The sequence below is a fragment of the Acipenser ruthenus genome, chromosome 9 (genome assembly GCF_902713425.1).
Source record: "Acipenser ruthenus chromosome 9, fAciRut3.2 maternal haplotype, whole genome shotgun sequence".
Classification (NCBI taxonomy): Eukaryota; Metazoa; Chordata; class Actinopteri; order Acipenseriformes; family Acipenseridae; genus Acipenser; species Acipenser ruthenus.
The window spans coordinates 5,137,561-5,160,919 of NC_081197.1; the positions used below are offsets into that span (position 1 = coordinate 5,137,561).

The window sequence follows — 23,359 nt, forward strand, 5'->3', positions numbered from 1 at the left end:
GCACTTTAACAAAAACCACTGTCTGGAAGAACATGGGAAAATCCATCAAAACCTCAATGTGTTATACAAATCTTTTCACAGGCCCAGAAACATGAGCAGGTTTTGAAGTTTCCCACTCATATTCTTTCTGCCTGATCCTCCTCTTTCAACACACACAAGTGGTCTGAGGGGGGTTTGACGCTGCAAGAGGTCCGTTTGGGGAAATTATCTTGTCATCGTCTGTTTGAGATAGCTGGTCTGGTAAATAGGGCAAGTATTCTCGGTGCTTCTCGGGCTAATCTGTGCTCGGGTTTGTCAGAGTGCTTTTTGACGCTTTGTGTGTAATCTTTCTTTCAGCGCGTATCATGTCATTTCTTCTCCGCTGTGGTAGAAAACCTACAAAGCCTCTCCTCACATAATCAGAGCCAGAACAAATTACACGTCTCAGCAGATGGCTGCTGCACAGCTAAAGCAAGTACCCCTGCTATGCCAGCAGAGCCGCTGGATTGGGCGCCCATTAGTTCTTACCAATTCTTTCAGCAGCTGAAACCAGCCCTACCCCCCGAGCCCATGTTTCTTAATACTGTTTGTTGTTTGTTTACAGCTTCAGTTGACACTCCACCACTCTGTGCTCAGCAATGCTCTCTCTGTTTTTTTTATAGTCTTGTGTAAAGAGAAAATATATTTTTTTGAGTGGCTTATTTAATGCTCAGTGAACCTGAAACTGTCTTCTTTCCAAGTCTTTCTTCCCAGCCCTTTGGCACTGTAGGGATCCCATTCGTCCCATTTGAATAAGAAAGATATGCGGATGAAATATACAATAATGCAATTGTATTTGATTCAATTTATGATTGTTAGTATGTATTATTGGCCCTGCTGCATATTAAATATATATGTTATATATTGTAAAATATTGTTTAAACCTAGACTTGAGATACTGAATCCTCCTGAATCATCATTATAACAGTATAACTACCTTAAATATTACAGTTCTTAACATGGTGTGCTATGAAACAAATGCAGCCTAACACTGTGTATTCAAATCAAGTAAAATAATACCAATTGAACCAACAGTGGTGTACAAGTACCATTGAAAACCTTATAGAACTAGAGTTACAAATGTTTAAAATGACAAAGGTAACGGGTCTTGGTCGTGGCACAGTCCCTGTTGGTCTGTGTGTGGGGTGTGCACGAAGCTGAAGCCTGGCTGTTCAGAGCTGTTTTTTTTTTCATTGGCTCACCACCCTGCCCTTTGCATGGCACTGTTTGCTCCACAGTCAAGCCTGCCTTACCAACTATACAACAAACCATTGCCTGCAGGCAAGAGGACCAGGATCCAAGCTACATCAATCAAACCATACCGGTGAACTATACCCAAATGAGCAACCTATGTTACCAATGTACTGCAGCATTTGTATAATGGATCCACTTGCTTATTTTAAGGACTAGGGGTGAGATGATACACCAAGGTGACGATACGATTCGTATCATGATACACAAGCCACAATGTGATTCATATCACGATACACAAGCCACGATACGATTTGTATCACGATACTTATGAAAAAATCTCTGCTTGACAGACAGATTCAGTTGAAAATCAATTACTGTAAAAACCTTTGTATAGTCTATTTTCTAGGTATTTAAGGGGGTCCAAAAAAGGGGGGAGCGACTTATACACCGGTGTGACCTATAGGCTTTTTCCTAAAATTGTTGTCTCAAAAGGGGGGGGGGGGGGGGGGGGCAACTTATACACCGATGCGACTTATACATCGGTTTTTACAGTATATGTATTTACCACTAAGTAGTATAGCACTTGTTTGAGTTTAAAGACAAAGCAGTATGTCAGCTAGAGTTTCTGGGATATCAGATTTAACTTAATTAACTAAATCTCCTTACCACATTTCTGAGAAAGGAAAAAAATACTAAGCAATGTGTTTGATAACTATTAAAGTACAACGTTTGTCCATGTGTTTCTTTTGAAAAATCTAAATATCAAGTCTTTCAGCATTAAGTTGTGATGTTAATATTTTTTAAAAAGTACATCAGCGTAAAGTATCGCAAATCATTGATACACGATGAATCGTCTCACCCCTATTAAGGACTGAATAACAATCCACAGGGTTTTCTACAAAATATAAAATAAAGTCTGCGTGTATGAGCGCAATCATTATACAAAGTATACAGCTGATGATGTAATTCTTTGAGCATGCTCGGTTCCATTTATCATTCCCAATAGGCTTTTTGTCCTATAGAATGTAAATACAATTCTATTGCTGAAACAATTTAGCACAAGAACAATGAATACATATCCGTGTAGCAATAACCTTTTAGACGAAGAGACTGTATAATCCATTGACAAAAGCAGACTAAGCCTATCTAGTGTTTCCCATCCACACAAAGGTCTCTTCTCTCTTAAAAACGCATTGTCTGATTTTAAACATAAGAGCAATCACTTCCTTTCTGTGTAGTGAATAAAAGGGCATTTGCTCTTTCCTTACATGTGAAAAAGTATTTCTGGTTGTCACCTGCTGAAGAAAAATACAGTTCTGTGTATATGATACCAAATGTACTGGGACTATCCCAAACATAAATATGCTTCTCTTTTGTTGAATCCGTAATAAATTGTGAGCTATGAGGTGCACACAATACACTGTAAAAAATACTTTTGTTTTCAAGTTACCAGTAAAGTTGGTGTTTATAAAACATTTCTAAATGCAGACAGGTTCATTCATTATCCAATAGACTTCTGACAATAAATGTAATGCTTTTAGTTGCAAGGTTAATTCAGATATTATTAACTGGTGCGGTAAGGTATGTAATGTATTACTTATTTGCATGTAACCTGATATAATATGATTACTGTAGGTAATAATTTAACAGCTGAAGTAATATAGGAGTCATGCTGCCTGGGTCATTTCTACAGGGCTCTAGCCGGGATACACTGTCATTTTGTAGTGTTACCATGTTTTTCCCATGGTTATTCTCTGCATTCACCATAGTTTACCAAGGTTTCCCATGATTGTTAATATGCTTTCCCGTACCTCTCTGGGCTTTACAATGCATACCTTTGCTTTACCATGCTTTCACTATGCTTTATTACTCTTTGCTATGCTGTTATATGGGAAACTTTTATGAGGGTAACACCACCTAGGGCCTGAATATTAGATAAGCCAAATGTATATAGTATGTGCCAAGTTACAGTCTTTGATTTAAGATCTGTTCTTTAATTTCCAGAACCGAAGTAAAAGAAGAGAAGGGAGGTACAATGCAATGAGTGCAGGATAAGAGTCAATGGTTTAGTTGCCATGGAGATGCACCAAAGTCATTTTAAATAAAGCGTCATATTTGAAATGCTACACAACGAGAGCCTCATTTCTTTCTCTTTTATTAAATGTAGGAGTGCCACATTATTTTACAGCAGATGTAGTGTGCAATTATTTCTTTCCCCTCACTGTGGCAATTCCACACACAGCTCAGGGAAACTGAAGGTTCAGTGGGCGTCCTCCGATCCCACGGCTTGGACCAAGCCAGTCCTGCAGGTGTCCTCCTGAGCTCACTGGGTACCTGGCCGGTAAGGTGTGCTGTAACCCATGGGAGCGCCAAGGCCAATGGAACATCCAGAGAGCCTCAGTTCTACTCCTGTGTTCCAGCTCCATTTTTTTCAGTCATCCGGTGAAAAGGAAATCTCTATTGTACTACGTTTATGTTGTGTTTACAGAAAACAGCAAGACGATCCACATTCCAGACAATAAGGGCTCAGCTAAATCCTTCCTATATATTCAAGAAGCCTTTTAAAATAAGGAGTCCATGTGAAAGTAATGCAATATATCTGTTTTATAAGCATGCATGTATCCCCCCCTGATGTTTTTGTGTGTGTGTGTGTGTTTTTTGTTTAGTTCATATTAAAGTTGGTAAACAGATCTTAAGATATATTGCCAGACTGGCAAGGGTGCAATATAAAAGTATTTTAACATCAACATTTATTTGAAACCTCACTGTCTTCACATCGTTTGAGGCTTCTCCATTACTGACTCCATCCAAACTGGATAGCGAGTAAGAGGACAGTACAATAAAAGACTTATATATTTATTTACAAAGTAACATTTCTAAAACGAACTAGCGTTCATAAGGTACCCAACTTACTAACTAACTGTCAAACCAAGTAGCTAAATGAATCAAATGCCTTGCTGGACCCATAAGTGTGGCAGTAAAGGTCAACATGTGTGAAGAAAAGAGCCTTTGTGAATCAGATCAGATCATCAAGACCTTCTAGAACACAACCGCCTCCATTATGATAACAAATCAACAAGGGGCATGGTTGTTTATGGACGAAACTCAATCCATTCGCTTACACAAAAAGTTTTTCAGCTCTAAAAGGCACACCTCATCACTTAGCCAGCATAAAGGAAGATACGTGAAGGATGGATAGCCCCTCTCTGATTGTCTCTCTCCACAGCAACAGCTTTGTGCCGGCTGACTTTATGTCTGGTGCAAAGTGGAAATATTTTAGCGGCTGACATGAGGATTTAGGGTTTTAAAGGTAGCATGGTTAATGTTGATCTCTAGCACCAGATCTAAAATGACAGAAGCCGTTCTAATCAGACAAAGGCTAGAGGTAAATTGAGCTTGCTGGTTTTACAGTAGACTGGATAAAAAATGTGTCTTTGCAACGCAGTCTTTACTTGTAGGAGAACCGGAATTAAGCAGAACAGACATAACTTGCATACTTTAACTGATAAATTATTCACAGCCCTCTGCTTATAAATATGATCTTTTTAATTCATGTGCTACAGTAGATGAAACTTGGTTTAATAAGCCCAGAGAGTGAACAAAAAAGTTCAAGACTTCAGCAACACATGTGTTTACTCATTTCTAAAATGCCATATATTGATGCATTGGAGTATGTCACAACTTCAAACACAGATTCTGCAACACATAGAGACCTCGCAGTGCTGAGGGCACTGTTTTCCTGTTGAATAAGGAGTCCGTGCTGAGAAGCAGCATGGCGCCCTCTAGTGGTTAAAAAAGTATATTACCTGTAATTTAACCAGCCATTCAAAAAATAATTACAGTAAATAAATACAGTAATTAACAGGGGCAGTGCGGAGGGAGACATGACCAGGGTTGATAGTGCAATCTGGGAGCCAACTGCCTGTTACCACAGTGCTGACAGATCTTAGAAGCTAAGCAAGGTTGGGCCTGAACAGCAGTTGGATGGGCTCAGTTTAGGCAGGATGCGTTGAAGGTCCGATCCAGGATCAGGTTCTGAACCAGACCTTGCAGTCTGCACAATCGGTTGTATGTTTGCAATTGCACTTAATTTTTTTTTTTTTTTCCGATTTCCTTGAGTTGAAAATCGAGAATTGTTTATTATTATTATTATTATTATTATTATTATTATTATTATTATTATTATTATTATTAGAGTTTAGACTAGTAAATTGTAGTGTTATTTTGATGTATTTCATGTCAGAACTGGCCTTGGTAAAACAGTGACTCTGGAGTGTCATGACTACATTTCACCCCTTCCATATTTCCAGAAATCCTTCGTAAAATCTGAAAAAGCGATGTGTTCTGACAACGCTGCTGCCTGCTGCTTGTGAAGGTGCAAAATAAGCAGAAGTTTTCTGTCCTTATTCATGTCTTGACACATACTGATCCTCAAAGGGGGTAATGTTTGCTCTAGCTCTGTTGATGGGCAACGGCATCTTGTGAGACTGAAGAAGAAAGGGTGCTGCAAACTAACCTGCCACCTCCTGGTGAAGCCAAAGTATGTAAAGTATGTTTCTTCCTGTTGGTCTCTACCGACTGTGGCCTGGGATAACGCTCTGATCATTCGATAGAAAAGCAAGTGCTACACTGCCCCCTAGTGTATATCATAGGCAAGGCAGCAGTGCTTGGGAGACACTGTACTGTTGTGAATGGGGGCACAAAAGACTTGAAAGAGGAGAACACGTGACAAATTACCACTTGACACTAAACATATGAAAAAATACATTTGGATAATGTTTTAGATTCTCCATTGTCAGTGTATATGGGTCATACATCTTCTAATACATATACTGAACCTTTCTTTTGGATATATGAAACATGCTGTATGCATACTGTAGTTGTATTCATGCATTTTAAACACATGTATACAATGTATTACTAATTTAACACAGGCTGCAGGTAAAACATGGGAATAACAACAATGCAATTCTCAGGAGGACAACTTGAAAAACTATAAAAGGTTTCTAGGTTAAATTTCTATTAGGTTTTCTGATAAACTTACTGCATACTGATACTCATTGATGCATTTGAAATAAAAAAAGGTAAAATAAATAGATAATCCAATTTTAAATGATTTCACATTGTACTACAGTAATATTGTGACATGTGACAAATAAAAAGCTTCAATCGTTTTGTGTGTGATTTCATTTAATACTCCACATGCTCCACATTCAGATTGCAAATATACATTTTAGACAATGACTGACAGGTGAGAATTCCAATACAGCATTGTGAAAAGGAAAATCCAATCCTATAGCTTGTAGTACAAAGTAACAGTCGTTTGCTCCGTGCGCTTCATGGAGTGACATCATGCATGAGAAGATCTTTTTTTATATATCTGCAAAGGCATGATGTGATTAAGGACTGGATGGTTGAAGTATTAATGAATTACTTCATCATGGCAATGTAGAGCGGGTGAAAAATGAATCATGTTCCTCTTCTTAAAGTGCATTATGTTATGCATTTTCAGTGAAATGGAAACACACTGAAATGGTTTGAAACACTAATAGTAATTCCAAAGAATTACCCCTTTGAGAAGTGATTAGAGGGTATTATTACTGTTTGGTAGTTGATCGCTCAGTAGCTAATGATTTTAGGAAATGCCTTTTTATTTAGTTTTCCTGCTTTTTTTTTTTTTTTGAAGCTAGACATTCTGGAATGGAGTTCTAATTCCCTTTAATAATAATCAATTATCCCTTCTTTCTCCTATTGAAGAATCTGTGTGTCTTCTGCATAAACAGCAGCAAGTACCATTGTTTGAACTAAAAAAGTTAAACTAGTGCCATGTGTGGTTATGTGTGAGCATTTATACATGTAATGAATAGTTTGTGAATGTTTATGTATGTAGCACTAGCATTAGTGTCTTTGCCCAGACTTTTCTTGTGTTGAAGATCTTTCAGTTCAGTTTGGAATATCAAGATGTTTCAAGGATAAGGCTATAGATGAAAAGTCATTGCTGTTTCCAGTCACGTTATGTTTAACAGATTAAACTCAATCCATTGGTTTTGTGGTACTTACCATGTCTGTTTCCAATAGTTATTAAATATATTGCCAATGAGTTGCACAAGTTAAACACACACACATCCAACAGAAATTCATGTGAACACAATCCAGGGGTGGTTTATCCCAACAGGGTATAAGTTGATCAAATCAACGCCCTTGCAAACTTCCATTCATTTGGAAGCGTGTGTGAATTCTACAAACTAACTCCCCTTTATTCTACATTTAATTAAACCAAACAGAGACCACTTCTTGAGTTTGCTTGCAGATGACAACTGAGCTCTGTTTGCATTTACCAGTGCAATGTGAATTCAAAAAGCAATTATTTCAGTTACAGTCCTTTCATTCCAGGAAATGCACTGATGTGTAGAATGTACAGGTAGTGGACAAAAAAATGGAAACACCAATGTAAAGTCACTTAATAGGGCGTTGGGCCACTATGGTATCCCGCTCTGTGGAGTTCTCGGCAGACCGTTTTTGATGAAACTGGCTGTTCGCACTCCAGGTTGAAATTTGCAGTCAATTGATCTACAGTTGCTCACCTGTTTTGCCTTGCACTTCGAATTAATGCACGGATATCATGATCCTGGAGTATGCGCTTCCGCCCACTGTTGCCCTTTGCTGATGATGTCTTTCCCTTGGAGTTCCATGACCTTAGACACCGTTGCTCGTGAAACATCAGCAAGTTGAGCTGTCTTGGTCACTGAAGCTCCTGCCAAACTCGCCCCAACAATCACCCCTCTTTCAAAGTCACTGAGGTCTCCTCTTACAGCCATGCTAGCCATAATTATAGGCGACCAGGCCTGCCCAGCATTTTTATACATGACCCTAAGCATGCTGGGATGTTATTTGCTTCATTAACGCATGAGCCACACCTGTGTGGAAGCCCTTGCTTTCAATATACTTGATGTCCCTCATTTACCCAGGTGTTTCCATTTTTTTGTCCACTACCTGTACTTTGACATTATACACGTCAGCGCATTTAACCTGTTTAACCTCCACAGCAGCAAGAATGTTCAATAACTCCGGTTGCATACTAAAGTACTTGTCTGTTAATAGAAATACTTAAAGTCACATGTCGACGGTTTCTAGGGAAACCGTTGGCTAGTAATGCAGTGAAAACATCACAGTGCTAACGAACTCTCTCAGTTAACTACCAATGTAAAGAAAATATTACAGAGCAAATGAATTTTTGCAAACAGGAACAGCGTTATGTGAGATTCCAACGTTAACTTTTTAGCAGGTACATTTTGCAACATGCTAAGAATAATGTTAAAAACCTCTTTTGTCACATTTTGTTTACATTGGTGTTAGTTAGTTGAGATGAAATGTTAAAGTTAAATGAATCTTCAGTTCTGAATCCCCTGGGCTGCTCTTCAGTTCTAGCTGCCTGACATAGATGAATGCAACATGCTGTAATGAATTGACCTCTCAGCCTATTGAACTGATGAAAAGCAAGGGCTGTGCGCGAACCGCAAACTCTACGGTTCACTGTGGTTCTGGTAATAAAACAAAAAACATGCATTTAGCACTCTTCAGCTGTAATTACATTGTAGTGTGTGATTTGCACTGCAATATGATGCATCTTATTGTCGCTAAGTACATTCTGACTCTGATGTTCTGATGTCAGGGTTCAGTCGCAGGCTGTTGAATGAGGAAGTCAGTCTTCAAATTTTGTGCTATCATGCTATAATTTTGCACAAAAAGAAAAACACATGTCTTTTAAGGTGCAAACACACTCTGCATACTGTACGTATGCCTAATGTTGAAAAGCATTTGCTGGTGACTGTTTCACTCTAATGTTGTTTATAATGCTGGGATGCACGTTGCAATGGACGCGGGTCACATTTTGTGTTCAGAATAATAAAATCAATTGTGTAACTCGCAAGATTTCCTATAAAAAAAAAAAAATGATTTCATTGCGCAAACTCAAGACAAACCAACCACGCAGTTATCTGTGTTACTTTGCTAATTGCATCATTAACCTTTATTTTGGTAAATGTGCACAAAAATGCTGTTTTACGCTTTTCTGTCCACTGTCTCAATGTAGTATTGACACATCACAATGCAATTGATAGCACCTGTACAAAAATCTCAGTGTACCACTTTCTAACGTTACACAGGTCAAGTTTTGGTACGTGTACCACATTGTGACGATGTACCACTTTATAACACTACATCGGTATTTTCAGGATGGTTGGTAACTGAACATTACATTTATTTTCCAGTAAAAGTGAAATGCACACATCTATATTACTACCGAACTGTATGTGTAAACATGCGTCACGTTGTGTAAACAAAGTGCTATTTCCTTTGAATGAATATGGTTTCAGAGAGGTGACAAACTTATTTGTATTTGTTATATACGCGGTCAAATAAATGCCTACGTTTTGCACTGATGGAAACAAATGATGACACGGTCGGTTGAGGGACGGGTCATGTGACACGACTGAATTCCCTGCCTGGCGATAGGAGGCTCCAAGGTTTCTTGTGTACAGAGGGTGTGCTGAAACTATAGCCTGGTGTTCGCCATTTCGGCTCATTGAGCCGTAGTATATGGTACGCGAAGGTGATTCATTATGTGAGCCAGAATGTCGTCAGTTTCATTACCACCACAAATAAACCTTGGGAGGCTCCAGCGAGAGAAGCGGACCCGCCATTTTCCTGCAAGCCAGATCTAGCCCATTTAAACCCAGTAGGGGAGGCGAAATAGAGAGGAGATAGACAGAGGGAAAGAGAGTGTGGAGAAGGAATAGGACTAGGACTAGGAATAGAAACAGGAATAGGAATAGAAAGAAAGAACCTATCTAAAAAAAAAACAAGGGATATCTTTTCCATTTAGCCCGGCGACAGTATACCTTTGCGTACTGTTTTTCGGGATAGTTGGACCAAGAGCCGCGGATATATTGTTTTTTTTTTTCTCTTTTTTTGTGGTTTTTTTTTTTTTGGCCCCTAATACGACTGGACCTGCCTGGTGGTTTTTTTTTTTTTTTTTTTTTTTAAGGTCAGGTGGTTGAACAGTGGAGCCGCCAGAGGATATTTGAAAATAACATTTCCTTAAAAAAAAAAAAAAAAAAAAAAAAAAAAAAAAAGAAGATATATTCTATATTTTATTCGATATATAAAAAAAGACGAAGATGTCGGGACAGAGCATAACGGACAGGATAACTGCAGCTCAACACAGTGTCACCGGGTCTGCCGTTTCCAAAACTGTGTGCAAGGCCACCACACACGAGATTATGGGTCCGAAGAAAAAACATTTGGACTGTAAGTAGCCCCCTATGCAAGGGAGTGGGGTGTCTGTTCACAGATAAAGTAGTCGTCTGCAGCAATGTTTAGGTTTTTTTTAGTTTTCTCATGATGAGCCTTCACGACCAGTCATAGTACTGAGGCCTCCTTTCGTATGTCATTTTTGTTACAGGAGCATTGTACAGCCGAATTTAATATTGTTTAAAAAAAAACAAATAGAAAGAGACTGCAGTCTTCATGTACCTTAAGATAATTTATGGGAACGACTGTAAAACAAGTCAGTGCTTTCTTTTCCTGGCTGAGTGTAAACACACACAAGTACAGTAACACAAGGTATCATGGAGGTTTCGTTGCTTAATTATGTATGAAATATTGATTGCCTGTTTTTGGCAAACCTTGTCTTATAAATAATACTAATGAAAAGCTATTTCATAATTGCCAGGAAAGTTATACACAATTGCTCATAATCTTTTCTTCTAATCGTATGTTTTATTGACCATGCACACTTACTGTAATCGGTTTACAGTAGTTTAATTTCTTATGTAAACCCCATTGGCTTAGCTTAGTTTGCTTTTTAAGACATGCCAGAAAGTGTTTTTGCTGTACACACATTTTCTCAATTTACTGGTGCACAGTATTTATTTTTTCAGTTGTGTGCAGTTGACTTTTAATGCTGTGTTTGAATGCCAGTGACTGATCTCTATAGATGTCCTCAACACTTGGTAGTGTTTTTTTGGCCAGTAACTAGTTCAGTAGTTGATTCTTTGTTGTATTTCCTCCCCATATTTAGTAGGCATATAGTCTTTTTGACCTGTGAGGAATTTAAACTATTAAGCAAAAGGGACTGACCTCCAGCTGCCCTGCGTTTCTTGTATAGTTATGTTTTATTTTTTTTGACACCTCAGTGAAGGAAATAACTTTTATATTGAAGGATAACTCCTTACCCCACCTTGTTATTTATTTTTTCAAATTATTATTATTATTATTTTCAAATTGTTATACCTGTAAATCGAATGGAGCCCCCCAGCTTAGTTTCACATTTTGGTCCTCAGAAGATGATGATGATGATGATGATAAAGAATCTTGTGCTGTATTAAAAATGATTTACTCTTGTGATTTGTATAATAAAAAGGGACTGACACGGTTATCTCATGAATTCATCATGTTTTCCAGTTCTAAACTATTTCATATGGGGAACTACATTTGTTGCTTAGTCATAGATTTAATTATCACTACAATAGTGTCAGAATTGCTTCAAGGTTAGACAATTGAAATGGCGTGTCCCATAGTGTTTATGGTAGCTGGTGTCTTTTTAAAAGTCCCCTGAGGTGTTAGATTGCTTTGGCTAACAGTGCTGAAGATGACTGCCCTTTCTGGATACACGCTTCATTTTCTTCTCAATTAGTTCAAGTGGCACAGGGACTTTTCAAAATTATTTCACAAAACAGTAAATGAACGTTGGACTCTTTACATAAAGAGTACAACTGGGTTTGTTGTTGTGTTATTAGGGCATGGGGCTTCAGGGTTTTCCATCAGTTGGTCAGAAGTAGGATGTTGGCTTTTCACCACATCAGTAGCTTTGTAGTTCCCACTCCTGATTAGCAGACAGACTCATGGTTTTGTGATGCAGTGCCTGTTTAACTAATTTCCTGTGAGAAACATTTTTTTGATTCCAAGATAAGCAAGCCCATTCTGTTTGTGTTTAGGGCATGCCTGAAATTTTTTTACGGTTGATAGCCTGATTAACAGACTTGACTGATCTCTTAAGTCATTAGTAGAGTACAGAACAGTTTTGTTTGTGTAACCGGGGTTGTGGGGTATATGAGGCGGGTATGTCTTTCCTGCTGGGAAGTATCAGAATCTGGGAGTAGAGGAATCCTGTTTGTTTGAATGTCTGTCTTGACCAACGTATGCCACGCTAAAACCCGGTCACAATACTGTATCATGTAAGATACAATGCAAATAAAATGTGAATTCCCTGTTTGAAAAGAACCTGTGCTGGACATGTGTTTTTTGGCTTGACTGTAATTATTGTCTGGCCAGCTGAGGAGAGGAAGTATTGACAAACCCATACTGTGGTTTGGGTGTAATCCAGGTGTTCTGTAATGGAATATTGACCTTGGGTACCATATTGCAAGCCTTAAGTAAATGTGGGTGTGTAAATGTGGCTTTGAAAATGCACCTGTAAATTACATGTAAATTACATGTTTAAACACTACATTTATTTATTTTTTCCTGACTTTAATGATCCTCTGTCTACCTGCATGGGGAGGTGTCCTGTACTGTACTTTTCTGTTCAATTATTTTAAGTACTGTACCATCAAGTGAACCACTGCAACCAAGTACAGTGCCTGAAGTTCATTACAAAACCACCTAAGGCCTGATTGTACAGTGTTCTGTTTATATTCTAGAGTATGCTTTGCCTAAGTTTTCTAAGAGGTGCATTTCAATCAGTACTAAAACAACTGATAATTATACATTTTAAGGTATTGCTACCAGAGTCAACATCCTAAAGTAATTTGCTGAACAATTAGAATTCCTGACATTCCGCTAGTATGGTTATGCAGTATATTTGCCCTGCTGTACATTTATTTGATGCATCATCTACAGTAACTCCACATGATTTGCAGGTTATGAACTTTACACCATGAACCTGATGTGTTGGCAGTAAATGAGGTCATTCTATTGATGGCTGTGACTTTCACCAAGTTATTTATTAACAGAAATGGTGCAAGACAGCTTTTCAGTTCCATGTCCGTACCAATTTTTGCTTGCTCTTCAGAAGGGGGGGGGGGGGGGGGGGTGACACAAAATGTAAGCTGTGCCCTCATAATAGGTTTACAGTAAATGCGGGGGAAGTGCTCTGTGTACAGTATGTAGTGTCCAGTGCCTTCTAATGTATGAAGTGTAACCAGCTGGCTGCCAATTGTTGACAAACTCAGTCAGCAATTTGCAGTTTCCCTGTAACCTGTTTTTAATTTGTTACTTGCAAATAAAAACGTGGCAAATCTGTCTGGAACAAAGTCATATATGGTTTTCTATGAAAAGTACCGGCATTAAAATTGTTTGCGATGGTGGGGTGGGGCGTGGTATGTATATGTAAAGCTGAGGTCGCGCTAGCTTTTCTTTTCATACGTTCCTGAAATGCATATGCCCAAAATGTTGCATCCCATCCATCAAATATACATTTTAACACAAAGGCTAATAAACTCCAGGGATGTGCATTTTGGAACATTTTTATGAACGTTTAAACTCTATGGCATGTAGTAGTTTAAAAACATCTCTGTGTATGGTTATACATATAAACAGACACACTTTTGTCTTTGTTATATATACTAACAGTAGACTGTTCGCATGACAGCAAGAGGTGATTCTAAGCACTGTTTGTTGCCTTCATCTACGTGTGTTTTAATATTATAGCATTGCTGTGTCTTAAGCGAAGAGTCTTGAAAAACTGTACATCCATGCGTATGGTTTTTTTTTTGGGGGGGGGGGGGGCAACAGCTCTTTCACACACAGTACATCTTGCCATCTCAATAAGCCACGGATACTTCATCTCCCGTTCAAAATTTATAAGAACGTATTTTTCGTTTGCGTTTTTGTGCATTACTACTGCTTGGAACTGCTTCGGTCACTGTAGCACTCGTAGTCAGAAGTGGATGGCTGAGATGCAGATGAGCAATCTTCATGAGAATCCCCTGAAGATGCTGACTGCTTAGCAAAAAAACTTCCGATTGACAACTGACTTGGTGTCAGTGTACACTCTGCACTAGGTATTAATTTTTATGCTAAAAAAAAATCTGTAAGGGCATCCCTGTTATACTAGTGCGGAAAGTAACAAAAGCACAATGTTAAATTAGGCGACTGCAAAAATGAAATGCGAGTTAAAAGTAGGATTGGGGATGAACAATTCACGTCATTTGTCAGCTATGTTTGAAATAAAATTAAAGGGACCAGAATTGTCCCTTTAATAAAAAATAAAACCCGAAAACTTCAGCCCTACGTGTGTGTGTGTGTGTGTTTGCATTTACTTGTTCCAAAACACTTGTTTTATTTCTTAGCAATATGGACCTCTGTTAATATGGGGCATAACACATTATGTACCTTAATCAATGCTGTTATATTGCAGAACAGTGTGTTGTTTTTTTTTAAACAAGCATGTATTTTACGGTCGTTGCTGCAGCGTAATAGATTACCACGAATATGCATGTCTGCGTCCCTTTCCATTCTGTGCGTCCTGTGAACGCAAGACAAAATGTTTTTCCGTCCAGTAGATGTATTTTGCGTCTAAGATGCAAAATTTTGCGTTAATGCGACCTCTGGTAAAGGAAGTGCAAGGCTTTAGGTGTCTGCTGTGAGCACTAGTCTTTCTTTGTATGTTGCTGAAAGCTAATATTGGGTTAAAGAAATCCTGAGTTTTCAAAACACTGGTCAAAAAAAAAAGAAAAAAAAGTTTTAATATAAGTTTTGTTATTTGCCAGTCAGATTTATTTTGTGGTGATAGTTAACATGATGATGTCCATGTGGCATCAGAAATTGCATTTAACCAATAAGTAGAGCCTCAAGTGTTGTAGAACATCTAGGGTTTCCCTAAACAGTATCTGGCCCTGGGACAGATAACTATTTTGCTAGTCTAAATAATTGGCACCCACGCAAAATAAACTTGCAATGTACTTGCTTGTCTTAGCCAGAGGGCTTCCTCATTTTACATGTCCCTTTCATCTGGAGGAGGGGGAGGAGTGAGCTGGAGTCTGTTTCACCTTTTATGTAGTTTTAATGCATAAATCTAACAAATGTATGAATAAGTACATACAGTAGATAAGTTACATTTATTTTTTGAAATGTAGATACATGTTATGTAGATATCAATACTATTTTAATGTACATGGATATATAGTATTGTTGCAAACATTTACAGTACAGTCGACACCGCTTAGTCGGATACTTGCTTAAGTGGGATACAACTCTGGGAGACAGTTCTTCCCAATGCTATTTATCTCGTTTAATTAGGATACAATATTTTCAAATGCTGAACGGAGATCGCTTTTCAGAGCAAGACAGGTTTCCGTAGCACAGTGCAGTGATTCTCTTGAAGGAGCTGGCTGCTGTTGCAAAGAAAGTTGGCAGGTCAACATCGCAGGTGCATCTCCTTGTGATAAGATGTGATTTCATTATTTTTCATTTTATGTAGAAATAAAAAAACAAAAAAACAATTGACTTGTATTTTAAATTATGTATTTAACATTTAATCTTAATTTGATGTGATTTCATACTTTTCATTTAGAAACAAAAGCGTGACTAAGGTCGTCCTAAATGCCTCTTGCTTCATTGGGACAGCCGCTTATTCAGGATGTTTTTACTTGTCTCGATAAAGCGGCACCGACCTGTACACTTGCCTAAATGTATGTAATTTAAAGTTTACACTTGAATATGTCACCTTTTTTATGTTAATAATCCATTTCTGGTTTCCACCTTTTGATGAAGTACATTAGCTTAACCCTGCTTTCTCTAATGTGAATAACTGCTGTTCTTGCTTGAAGTCAATCTTCGTTTGGCACACAACCCTGAAGCTGCTGTACAGTACAGTACCAGCTAAAAGTTAGAATGGAAACATAAAATACTTTGCATTAGTTTTCCTGGAGTTACATTGCAGTGCAAGGGATTTAGGTCCTACAGTAGCTCATGGGAGCTGTCTCAAAGGATTTACTGAACCCAACAATGTATCTACAGTACAGTTGCTCCCTCTGGCATATCAAAGTTAGAAAGCCACAGTGAGGACAGTACTCAGCCGGTTTTATCCATAGACAAGGAAACTTCAATAGAAAATAAGTTACAGTAAAATATGTATGTAGTTTGATCTGAAAGTGTTTAAAATAAAATATTTATCGACAAGGCAAGCTGTTAAGAAAAGGTCTACTCCCTCTGATAAATATACTAGTGAACCCTTTCATGGTTCAGAGATATCTGCATGAACAGTGAGAGCACTGTGTAGCCAAAAAAAAAAAAAGTCCTATTGTGCTTCATTTTGCTAAATGGCCAGCAAGAGAGGCTTTGTCTTTTCATTCTTTTGTCCCAAATCATATTGTCTTGAGTAGAGGTTCTGATGAATTATTAATTAATTTTTTAAACAGTCTAGTGAAATACAAAAAGCTGCTTTTATCAGCTGGTTATCCAGGGATTGTGCTCTGTACTGTTCAGTAGGTGTCTCAAGGAGATGCTTAGAAAATCTAAATGTTACATTTTTTTTTTAAAAAAAAGGTGCCTTGTTTCAGTATTTCTAGATTGATATTTTCCAGACCTAAATACCAATTTTCTTGACTGGTGCCTGTTGATCAGTTTTCAGTGTTGCCATCAAGACTCGATGTGTTGTCACAGCTTATACCATTTTAAACCATGGATTTCCATTTCAAGCTGTTAAGTCCTTTTTTTTTTTCCACCCCATTTGAGAGACCCATTAAGTAGGCAACCGTATAGCCTTACGGCTGTCCCATCAATACTCTTAAGTTCCTTTTTTGTAACATAGTACACAGAACGTTTAGTAAAACTACAGTATAGTGCACTTCAATTTATTCATCACCATTTCCACTAACGGTATTCAAGAAATATCAAAAGAGAAGGCTTAGTGCATTCCAGGCATAACGATTTCCATTTGCCTAGTGGCCTGGCATACTTTACTTGTAAATTCCCATGACACTAATTGAGAATGTCCTTGAATGAGCAACTTTGTCAAAATACTGTTCTGTTCGCTGGTTGCCTTGATTTCTGACCATGGAATCAATACAAAGTTTTGTGTGTGTGTGTGTGTGTGTGTGTGTGTTCATTTTTGCTACAGGTGTAAGACGTGTTTATCTTCTGTATAAAAGACAAAACAGCTGCTACTGTTAGATGGGGCATTGCTAAACCGGTTGATCATAGTTGTTAATACCAAGCGTGGTGCAGTTGACAATTGCCCTAAAAAATGCTAGTGTACTGTACCTAGGCCTTGTATGAGATCTCTGACCAGGGAGGCATATTTGTGCACTGGGATATGTAGGCATTACTGCAGCTGATGATTCAATTAAACAGTACATTAGGTTAATAACCGTTAGAGTGGACTGCTGTCATTTGGACAGATCTAATTAGTATGATTGGCACCTTCTAAAAGTAGCAAAACAGTACATTAGCAAACCCATGTTTCAGTTGACAATACGCCCATGAAAACAGACACGGACAGAACCTTAAGTGTGTTTGACAAACACGAAGCAGGATAGCATGGGAGAATGCTAGTAAGGTAATGACTGTCTGAGAGAAACTATAAAGCAAAGCAGTGCTTCCAGTTTAAAACTGGACACTTGGGGGCTGATTTTATACCCCGCCGGGTTAAGTCACAGATTTATACGTTTTACAGCACTGAGGAGTCGCCTAGGATTTTGTCAGCCGTCTCGGGATACCACTAAAAACAAATGGTTGATGCAAGTCGGGTTGATTCCCTGGTACTATATGGTGGAGGGAGATTGTCAGACCCTATTCAATTTGAGAGAGAGAGAGGTTTTGTTCTTTCATACTTCAGTTTGGAGAGCTGATAATCTTACCTAAATGTTTCCTTTTTTTTTTTTTTTTAAACTGGCAAAGCCATCAAGATTTAGGCCATTTAACCAAATGGCAACATTTACACAAGCAGCAACCCACTCAATTTTGCTTAATTGTCACTATTGATCTGTAGGCGGTTAGAGGTTAGTAGGTTTCTTTCCAGAACCAAGCAACATAATCCTCCTATTGTTGCTGCAACCATAGGAACATTGCTTGCTGTAGGCATAGTAGTTGATTGAAAACAATGAATGTGAGTATCCTGTGTTGCTTGGTCAGTACAGTATTCTGAATATTCTATTGCTTTAACTTACTGTTACAGTATGCCTGTTTTTGTCTGTGACCAAAGGTATCCAGTCAAATATTTAGAATCACATTAGATAAATAAGCCTATTTGTTCCCCTGTTGGCAGCCAGCTTTAGAGTATACAAGGGTCTGACAAGTAAGGTGAGGCTTCTCTTATCCTGTCGCATCAAATTTAAGTGACAGAAAAGTAGACCTTCCTTTTCCGTACATTTTTGGTCAACTACTGTGAGATCCTCTAGTACCTGCTAATCAAGCTCCCTGGTTGTTTGAGTTCAGGGGCTTGAGAAAGTGGATTGTAAGACACTGTAGTCTAAATGCCAACCACTTGCACCAAGGATCAAAGTTGATTCTGGTTCCTGCTGTGAAGCAATAGGAAGTTTGATCTATTTCTTGCTCTGATGACCTTTTACATACTGTAAATACACAAAATCCATGCTCCTGAAGACTCTTTGTGTACAGCTGGACTCTGGAAGTTTAGGGATTCGAGATCTCCAAACCGTATTTGAAGGTATTTATTTATTTTTTTAAGTAGGGATGTGTTTGGTGGGGTTTGCCCCAGGTGATCATGCAAATCCAAAGTATGAGATTCGCTGTACAGTACTTGCAACCCCACATATTCCTAGTACAGTGATTTATAGACACTGGGAGACTTTATTTACAAACAATGTAAGTGCTGGTTATTGCACTGCCGTCAGCAGAAACTTGTCATGAATACACACAGGAGTGAACCACCCCAGTTTCAAAGTGCTGGCTCCTCTAAATCTGACAAAGATAGTACAGCAGGTGAATTCTTTTTTGCAGACTGAACTTTATTAAAACAGTATTTTAATGCATTTATTAATTTGATGTCTGCTAATCAGTAGGTACATTTTGCCCTTGTCTTTTTACTGTATCAAATTGCCTCGGTGGATTTTGCCAGTGGTTTTGTTTCCAAGCTTTTTTTTTTCTTTTTGTCTCCATGCAGCAGTGGGTGTGCAAATCTGTCACATACGATCTTTGTTAATAGTACCAACAAAAACATGTTGGTACATGAACTATTTTTGCAGCATGGGTGCAATAATGAAATGACGTTTGTCACGTGGATTTAAGGCTTGCTTCTGTTTACTGTAGGTCACAATAGCTAAGTCTGTGATTAAGTCATAGTGGTCACGGGTGTCACGGATTCCATGATTTGTGTTGGTGTCTGTGATTTTTACTCCATCTCAACCAAAAAAAAAAAAGCGCTTTTTTCCCCGTTTGCGCTACTTATGTTGACCTAGCTTCGTTGCCTTGCTTTGTAATGTAGCCGTTCACACTACTCAATGCTTTGCCACATTGCAAAAATTTTAAAAATGAGCAAAACAGCACAAATAAGCGCACTGTTACGAGCTGCACAGTACCCCAGAAATGTGTTTCATGAAAGCAGAGGTTTGTTTTGTTCAACGTACAATTGGTCGTAAAGCCAGCTGTGATAAACACTTGGAGACATTATGTCACAAACGTAAAGCAGAGGCCTTTGAGATTCCCAACTCTTGCTGTAATTGCTGTCAGGTGCTTGACAGTACCAGTAAATAGAGTTGACGCAGAAAGAGAATTTTCTGCATACAAAAGTGTAATTCGGGATGACCGGCGCTCCGTAAAAGCATCAAACCTCTAAATGTACAACATGTTGTATTGGAATAATATGTAAACAAACCAAAATGTAAAATAACTGCAAACTTGAACTTGAAACGTTATTTTTTTAAAGGGGAATAACTCTTTAACGAAACTGTAGCGTGTCTGCCTGTAGTTCTGCGGGTCAGCAGTTCAAATCCAGACCGCGGTAAGTGTAAAAATTAATAAATAAATACAAAGCGTTACACCTTCATCTGTGATTTTTAAACACATTTACCGTGATGTTTACCCCAAATTTCCATGACAAAATCCTAGCGCTAACAATAAACCTATGGCCTTCTAAAATGATACTGTGCATGCAACTCTGTCCATTTATATGACACCTTGTTGTGAAATAAGAGAAGTTATTTCTCTGTAGACTTTGAAACTTGTCACTCTTTTAATTGTTGCTTGCTTTTATAAACCCCTCAACCTGTCTAATCTTCTTACAATAAACTTACCGTAAAATAAGCAGCATTGAAACATTCAGTGAAAACAAGTTACTGTAGACATTACATTTTTTTTTTTTTTTTAAAAGCCTGCAAAGATTTCTATTTTGATCTCCTTTGTTGTGAGGTTGTGTAGGTTTTAGTGAACTACACTACTATAATTTGGCAATTTTAAAATATTTAATAATAAAATGACATACATTTCTCAAACTACTGCCTGATTTGGTTATGAACCGATCTCTTTTTGTGCTATCTGAAGGGGCTGCTGTAGAGTATTTTTTTTTATTAATTTTTTCCTATCTTTGCCTAATATATTTTTGTGGCACACCTCAAAACCATGCCCAGTGCACATTAATGAATATAGTTCTGCTGTAGACCCAAAACACATGCCTTCTGTATTGCAGCTTAATCCTCTGTGTGACTGTAGCCAGTTACAATATTAAATCGTTGAAAGCTACTTTGAGCAAAGCATGGAACTGAGAGTGCATTACTAACTGTGTACTTTTACATTTTTATGATGTCATTTATAAGTTAGAGAACACTGCCTGCACCAAGATGCCACAACAAAAAGGGTCCTGGGACTGATACAGAACCATCCAGTCCATAGCAAGTGTGGGATGTGGGTGTGCAGTACAGTATTCACCCCAGCTTGCACAGTATGCAGGAAATGAATGTCCGTGCTGACCCTAAAGAATGCTGAATATCTGAATATCAAATGCAACGTTTCCGTTTCTTGGGTGTTATCTCTGCTGCTCTGTTTGTTTTAGACTGCAGCATTGAGATTCAGTAGTGTTTTAAACTTGCTTGTCAAACCATTTTAGGAAGGAAGTTTTTAAAATCGCTTTAGTCCAGATTTTTTTTTTTAAGTAAGTAATTACATTTGTTCAAGAAGTTACTGTATTTGAAAGGTGCTTTAAATAATGGTAGCTATGTTACTGTACAGAGGGCATCTGTGTAAGTGCCTAGATCCTGCAGTCAAAAATGTAGTATAATTTTGCATGACGTATTTTTGCATTGTTTGTCAAAAGCCCTGTTAGAAACTGGGATTTGGAGCAGGGTTTTCTTCCAGTTTATAAATAGGTACTGAAAGTAGCCACAGTACTACGCTAATACAATAGCATTCCTCAAGTGGCTATGAAGTCATGATTTGCACGGGTACTGTTACTAACTGAATTTCACCCCAGTGCAACTGTACAGCTTGTACATTTTAAACATGACTAGCAATTACCCTTTTTAATGTTTTTTTTTCTTCTTTTTATCAATATGGTATGGTTATGAATGTCCCTAGACCCATAGTACTGTGTGTGCTTCTTTGTGCTACATACCTTTTTAAAATGGATAGTCATACCAGGAGGATGTCCAGATAGCTATAAATGAAGACTGCAGGGTATGCTAGAAAAAGCAATGGCTCAGAATATCTGTAAAACATAAAAGGAACGGAAGAAAAAGTAGTTGTATCAAAGTGAGGCTTCATGTGAAACTGGTAAATAACATGCTGGCCCCCCTGCCGACAACGCCATCATTTTGCTTGGATCTTCCGCACCTCACTGAAGACCAGCCCTCACAGCTTCAGTGTCCAAGCAGGAGCATGTTTTTAGATTGTGTGTGTATTCCCCTCAAAGTCTTCATCACATCATTAAGCATCCATGTGAAGGGAGTTCCTGTATACGAACTTTCTCTGTGTCACCGTTGCTATTTCCACCGCATAGTTTTGTTTATTGATTGTTGTCCATTAAAAATAAATAAATAAATAAATCTTTTCACTATCTAATTGTTTTTACCTCTGCCCAAACTGAACTCCACACTTTGAGATGGTGACCCAAATAAATCTCATTACATGATCCTGACCACCCACACCTTCCTTTTTTTTATTTTTAAATATTTTTGTCTACCGTTTCCTTTTTTCAGACCTGATCCAGTGCACCAATGAGATGAATGTTAACATCCCACATCTGGCCGACACATTTTTTGAGAGGACTACAAATGGCAGCTGGGTGGTGGTCTTTAAAGCTCTCATCGCAACACACCACCTGATGGTTTACGGCAATGAGGTAAACTGCTTTACAAAGCTGCATTGCTGTACGTGTCTTAGTACTGAAATACCATGAATGCCATAGAATGTGTAACACTCTACAAAAGAGCTGTTGGATCATTGCTAATCTTTTTCTTTTAGGGGGTGACGAGGGTTGCTGGCTGTATCTAAATGCTTTTATTATCAAACGTCCTTATCTATGTGAGGAGTGACAGTCAGGCTGAGCCATTGCAATATCTAATAGACTTCCTCATGCGGTATCCAACAGACGAAACTACTGTGCTGCAAGTCTCTCAAAGACATGGGGAGGGGGGGGAATATTACTTATGATTTAGAACGGCACAAAAATCCACCTGATGCGTATTAAATCATTGGGAGAATGAACAGTTTTGTTGGCAAAGAAAACATACAAGAAGCATTAGGGATCGATTCTCATCATTTTTTTTATTTAAGGAGTGTTATTGCTTATAACTAGAGTTTGAATTTTTTGGTTCAGTTCGCGGTGGGGGGGGGGGGGGGTGTCGGTTTTATTATTATTTGGTAAAATTGGTTATTAAAAATAAACACCACTCAAACACATCCATTTTCAGTTTCTATCATACGTTGAATGTACGTTTCAAGAATACATATACAAACACTGTGTTAAAGTGAGGATGTCCACATTAGGATTCTGGAAATGTAGAACTCTGCATGCATTTTGAATCCGAATTTTGAATTGTACGTCCATTACTGCCTGCGTGTATCACTACAGATACAGTTCATGTTGTGTTTTTTTTTGTTGTTTTTTTTTTGCCTACCCCATTGTATGACTACAGCGTACTGTAGTAATTAATCTCTGCATACAAGAAGTTAATAACATCTTTCCCTAAGA

General features: G+C 38.1%; 1 protein-coding gene across 20 annotated transcripts in view; it reads left to right on the forward strand.

Annotated features, from left to right (window-relative positions):
* Window positions 1–9,727: 9,727 nt before the first annotated feature.
* The window catches only part of LOC117406095 (phosphatidylinositol-binding clathrin assembly protein-like), a 38,980-nt gene continuing 25,348 nt past the window's right edge, over window positions 9,728–23,359 (forward strand). For 4 of the 20 annotated variants that reach the window (XM_059030904.1, XM_059030901.1, XM_034923908.2 and 1 more), the window contains exons 1-2: window positions 10,233–10,521; window positions 22,365–22,507. In XM_059030904.1, the coding sequence (XP_058886887.1) occupies window positions 10,392–10,521; window positions 22,365–22,507 (273 nt within the window). In that variant the 5' untranslated portion in view covers window positions 10,233–10,391. Of the gene's footprint in view, window positions 10,522–22,364; window positions 22,508–23,359 lie in introns of all 20 variants that reach the window. The other 16 variants (XM_059030909.1, XM_034923900.2, XM_034923901.2 and 13 more) reach the window with 8 other exon arrangements.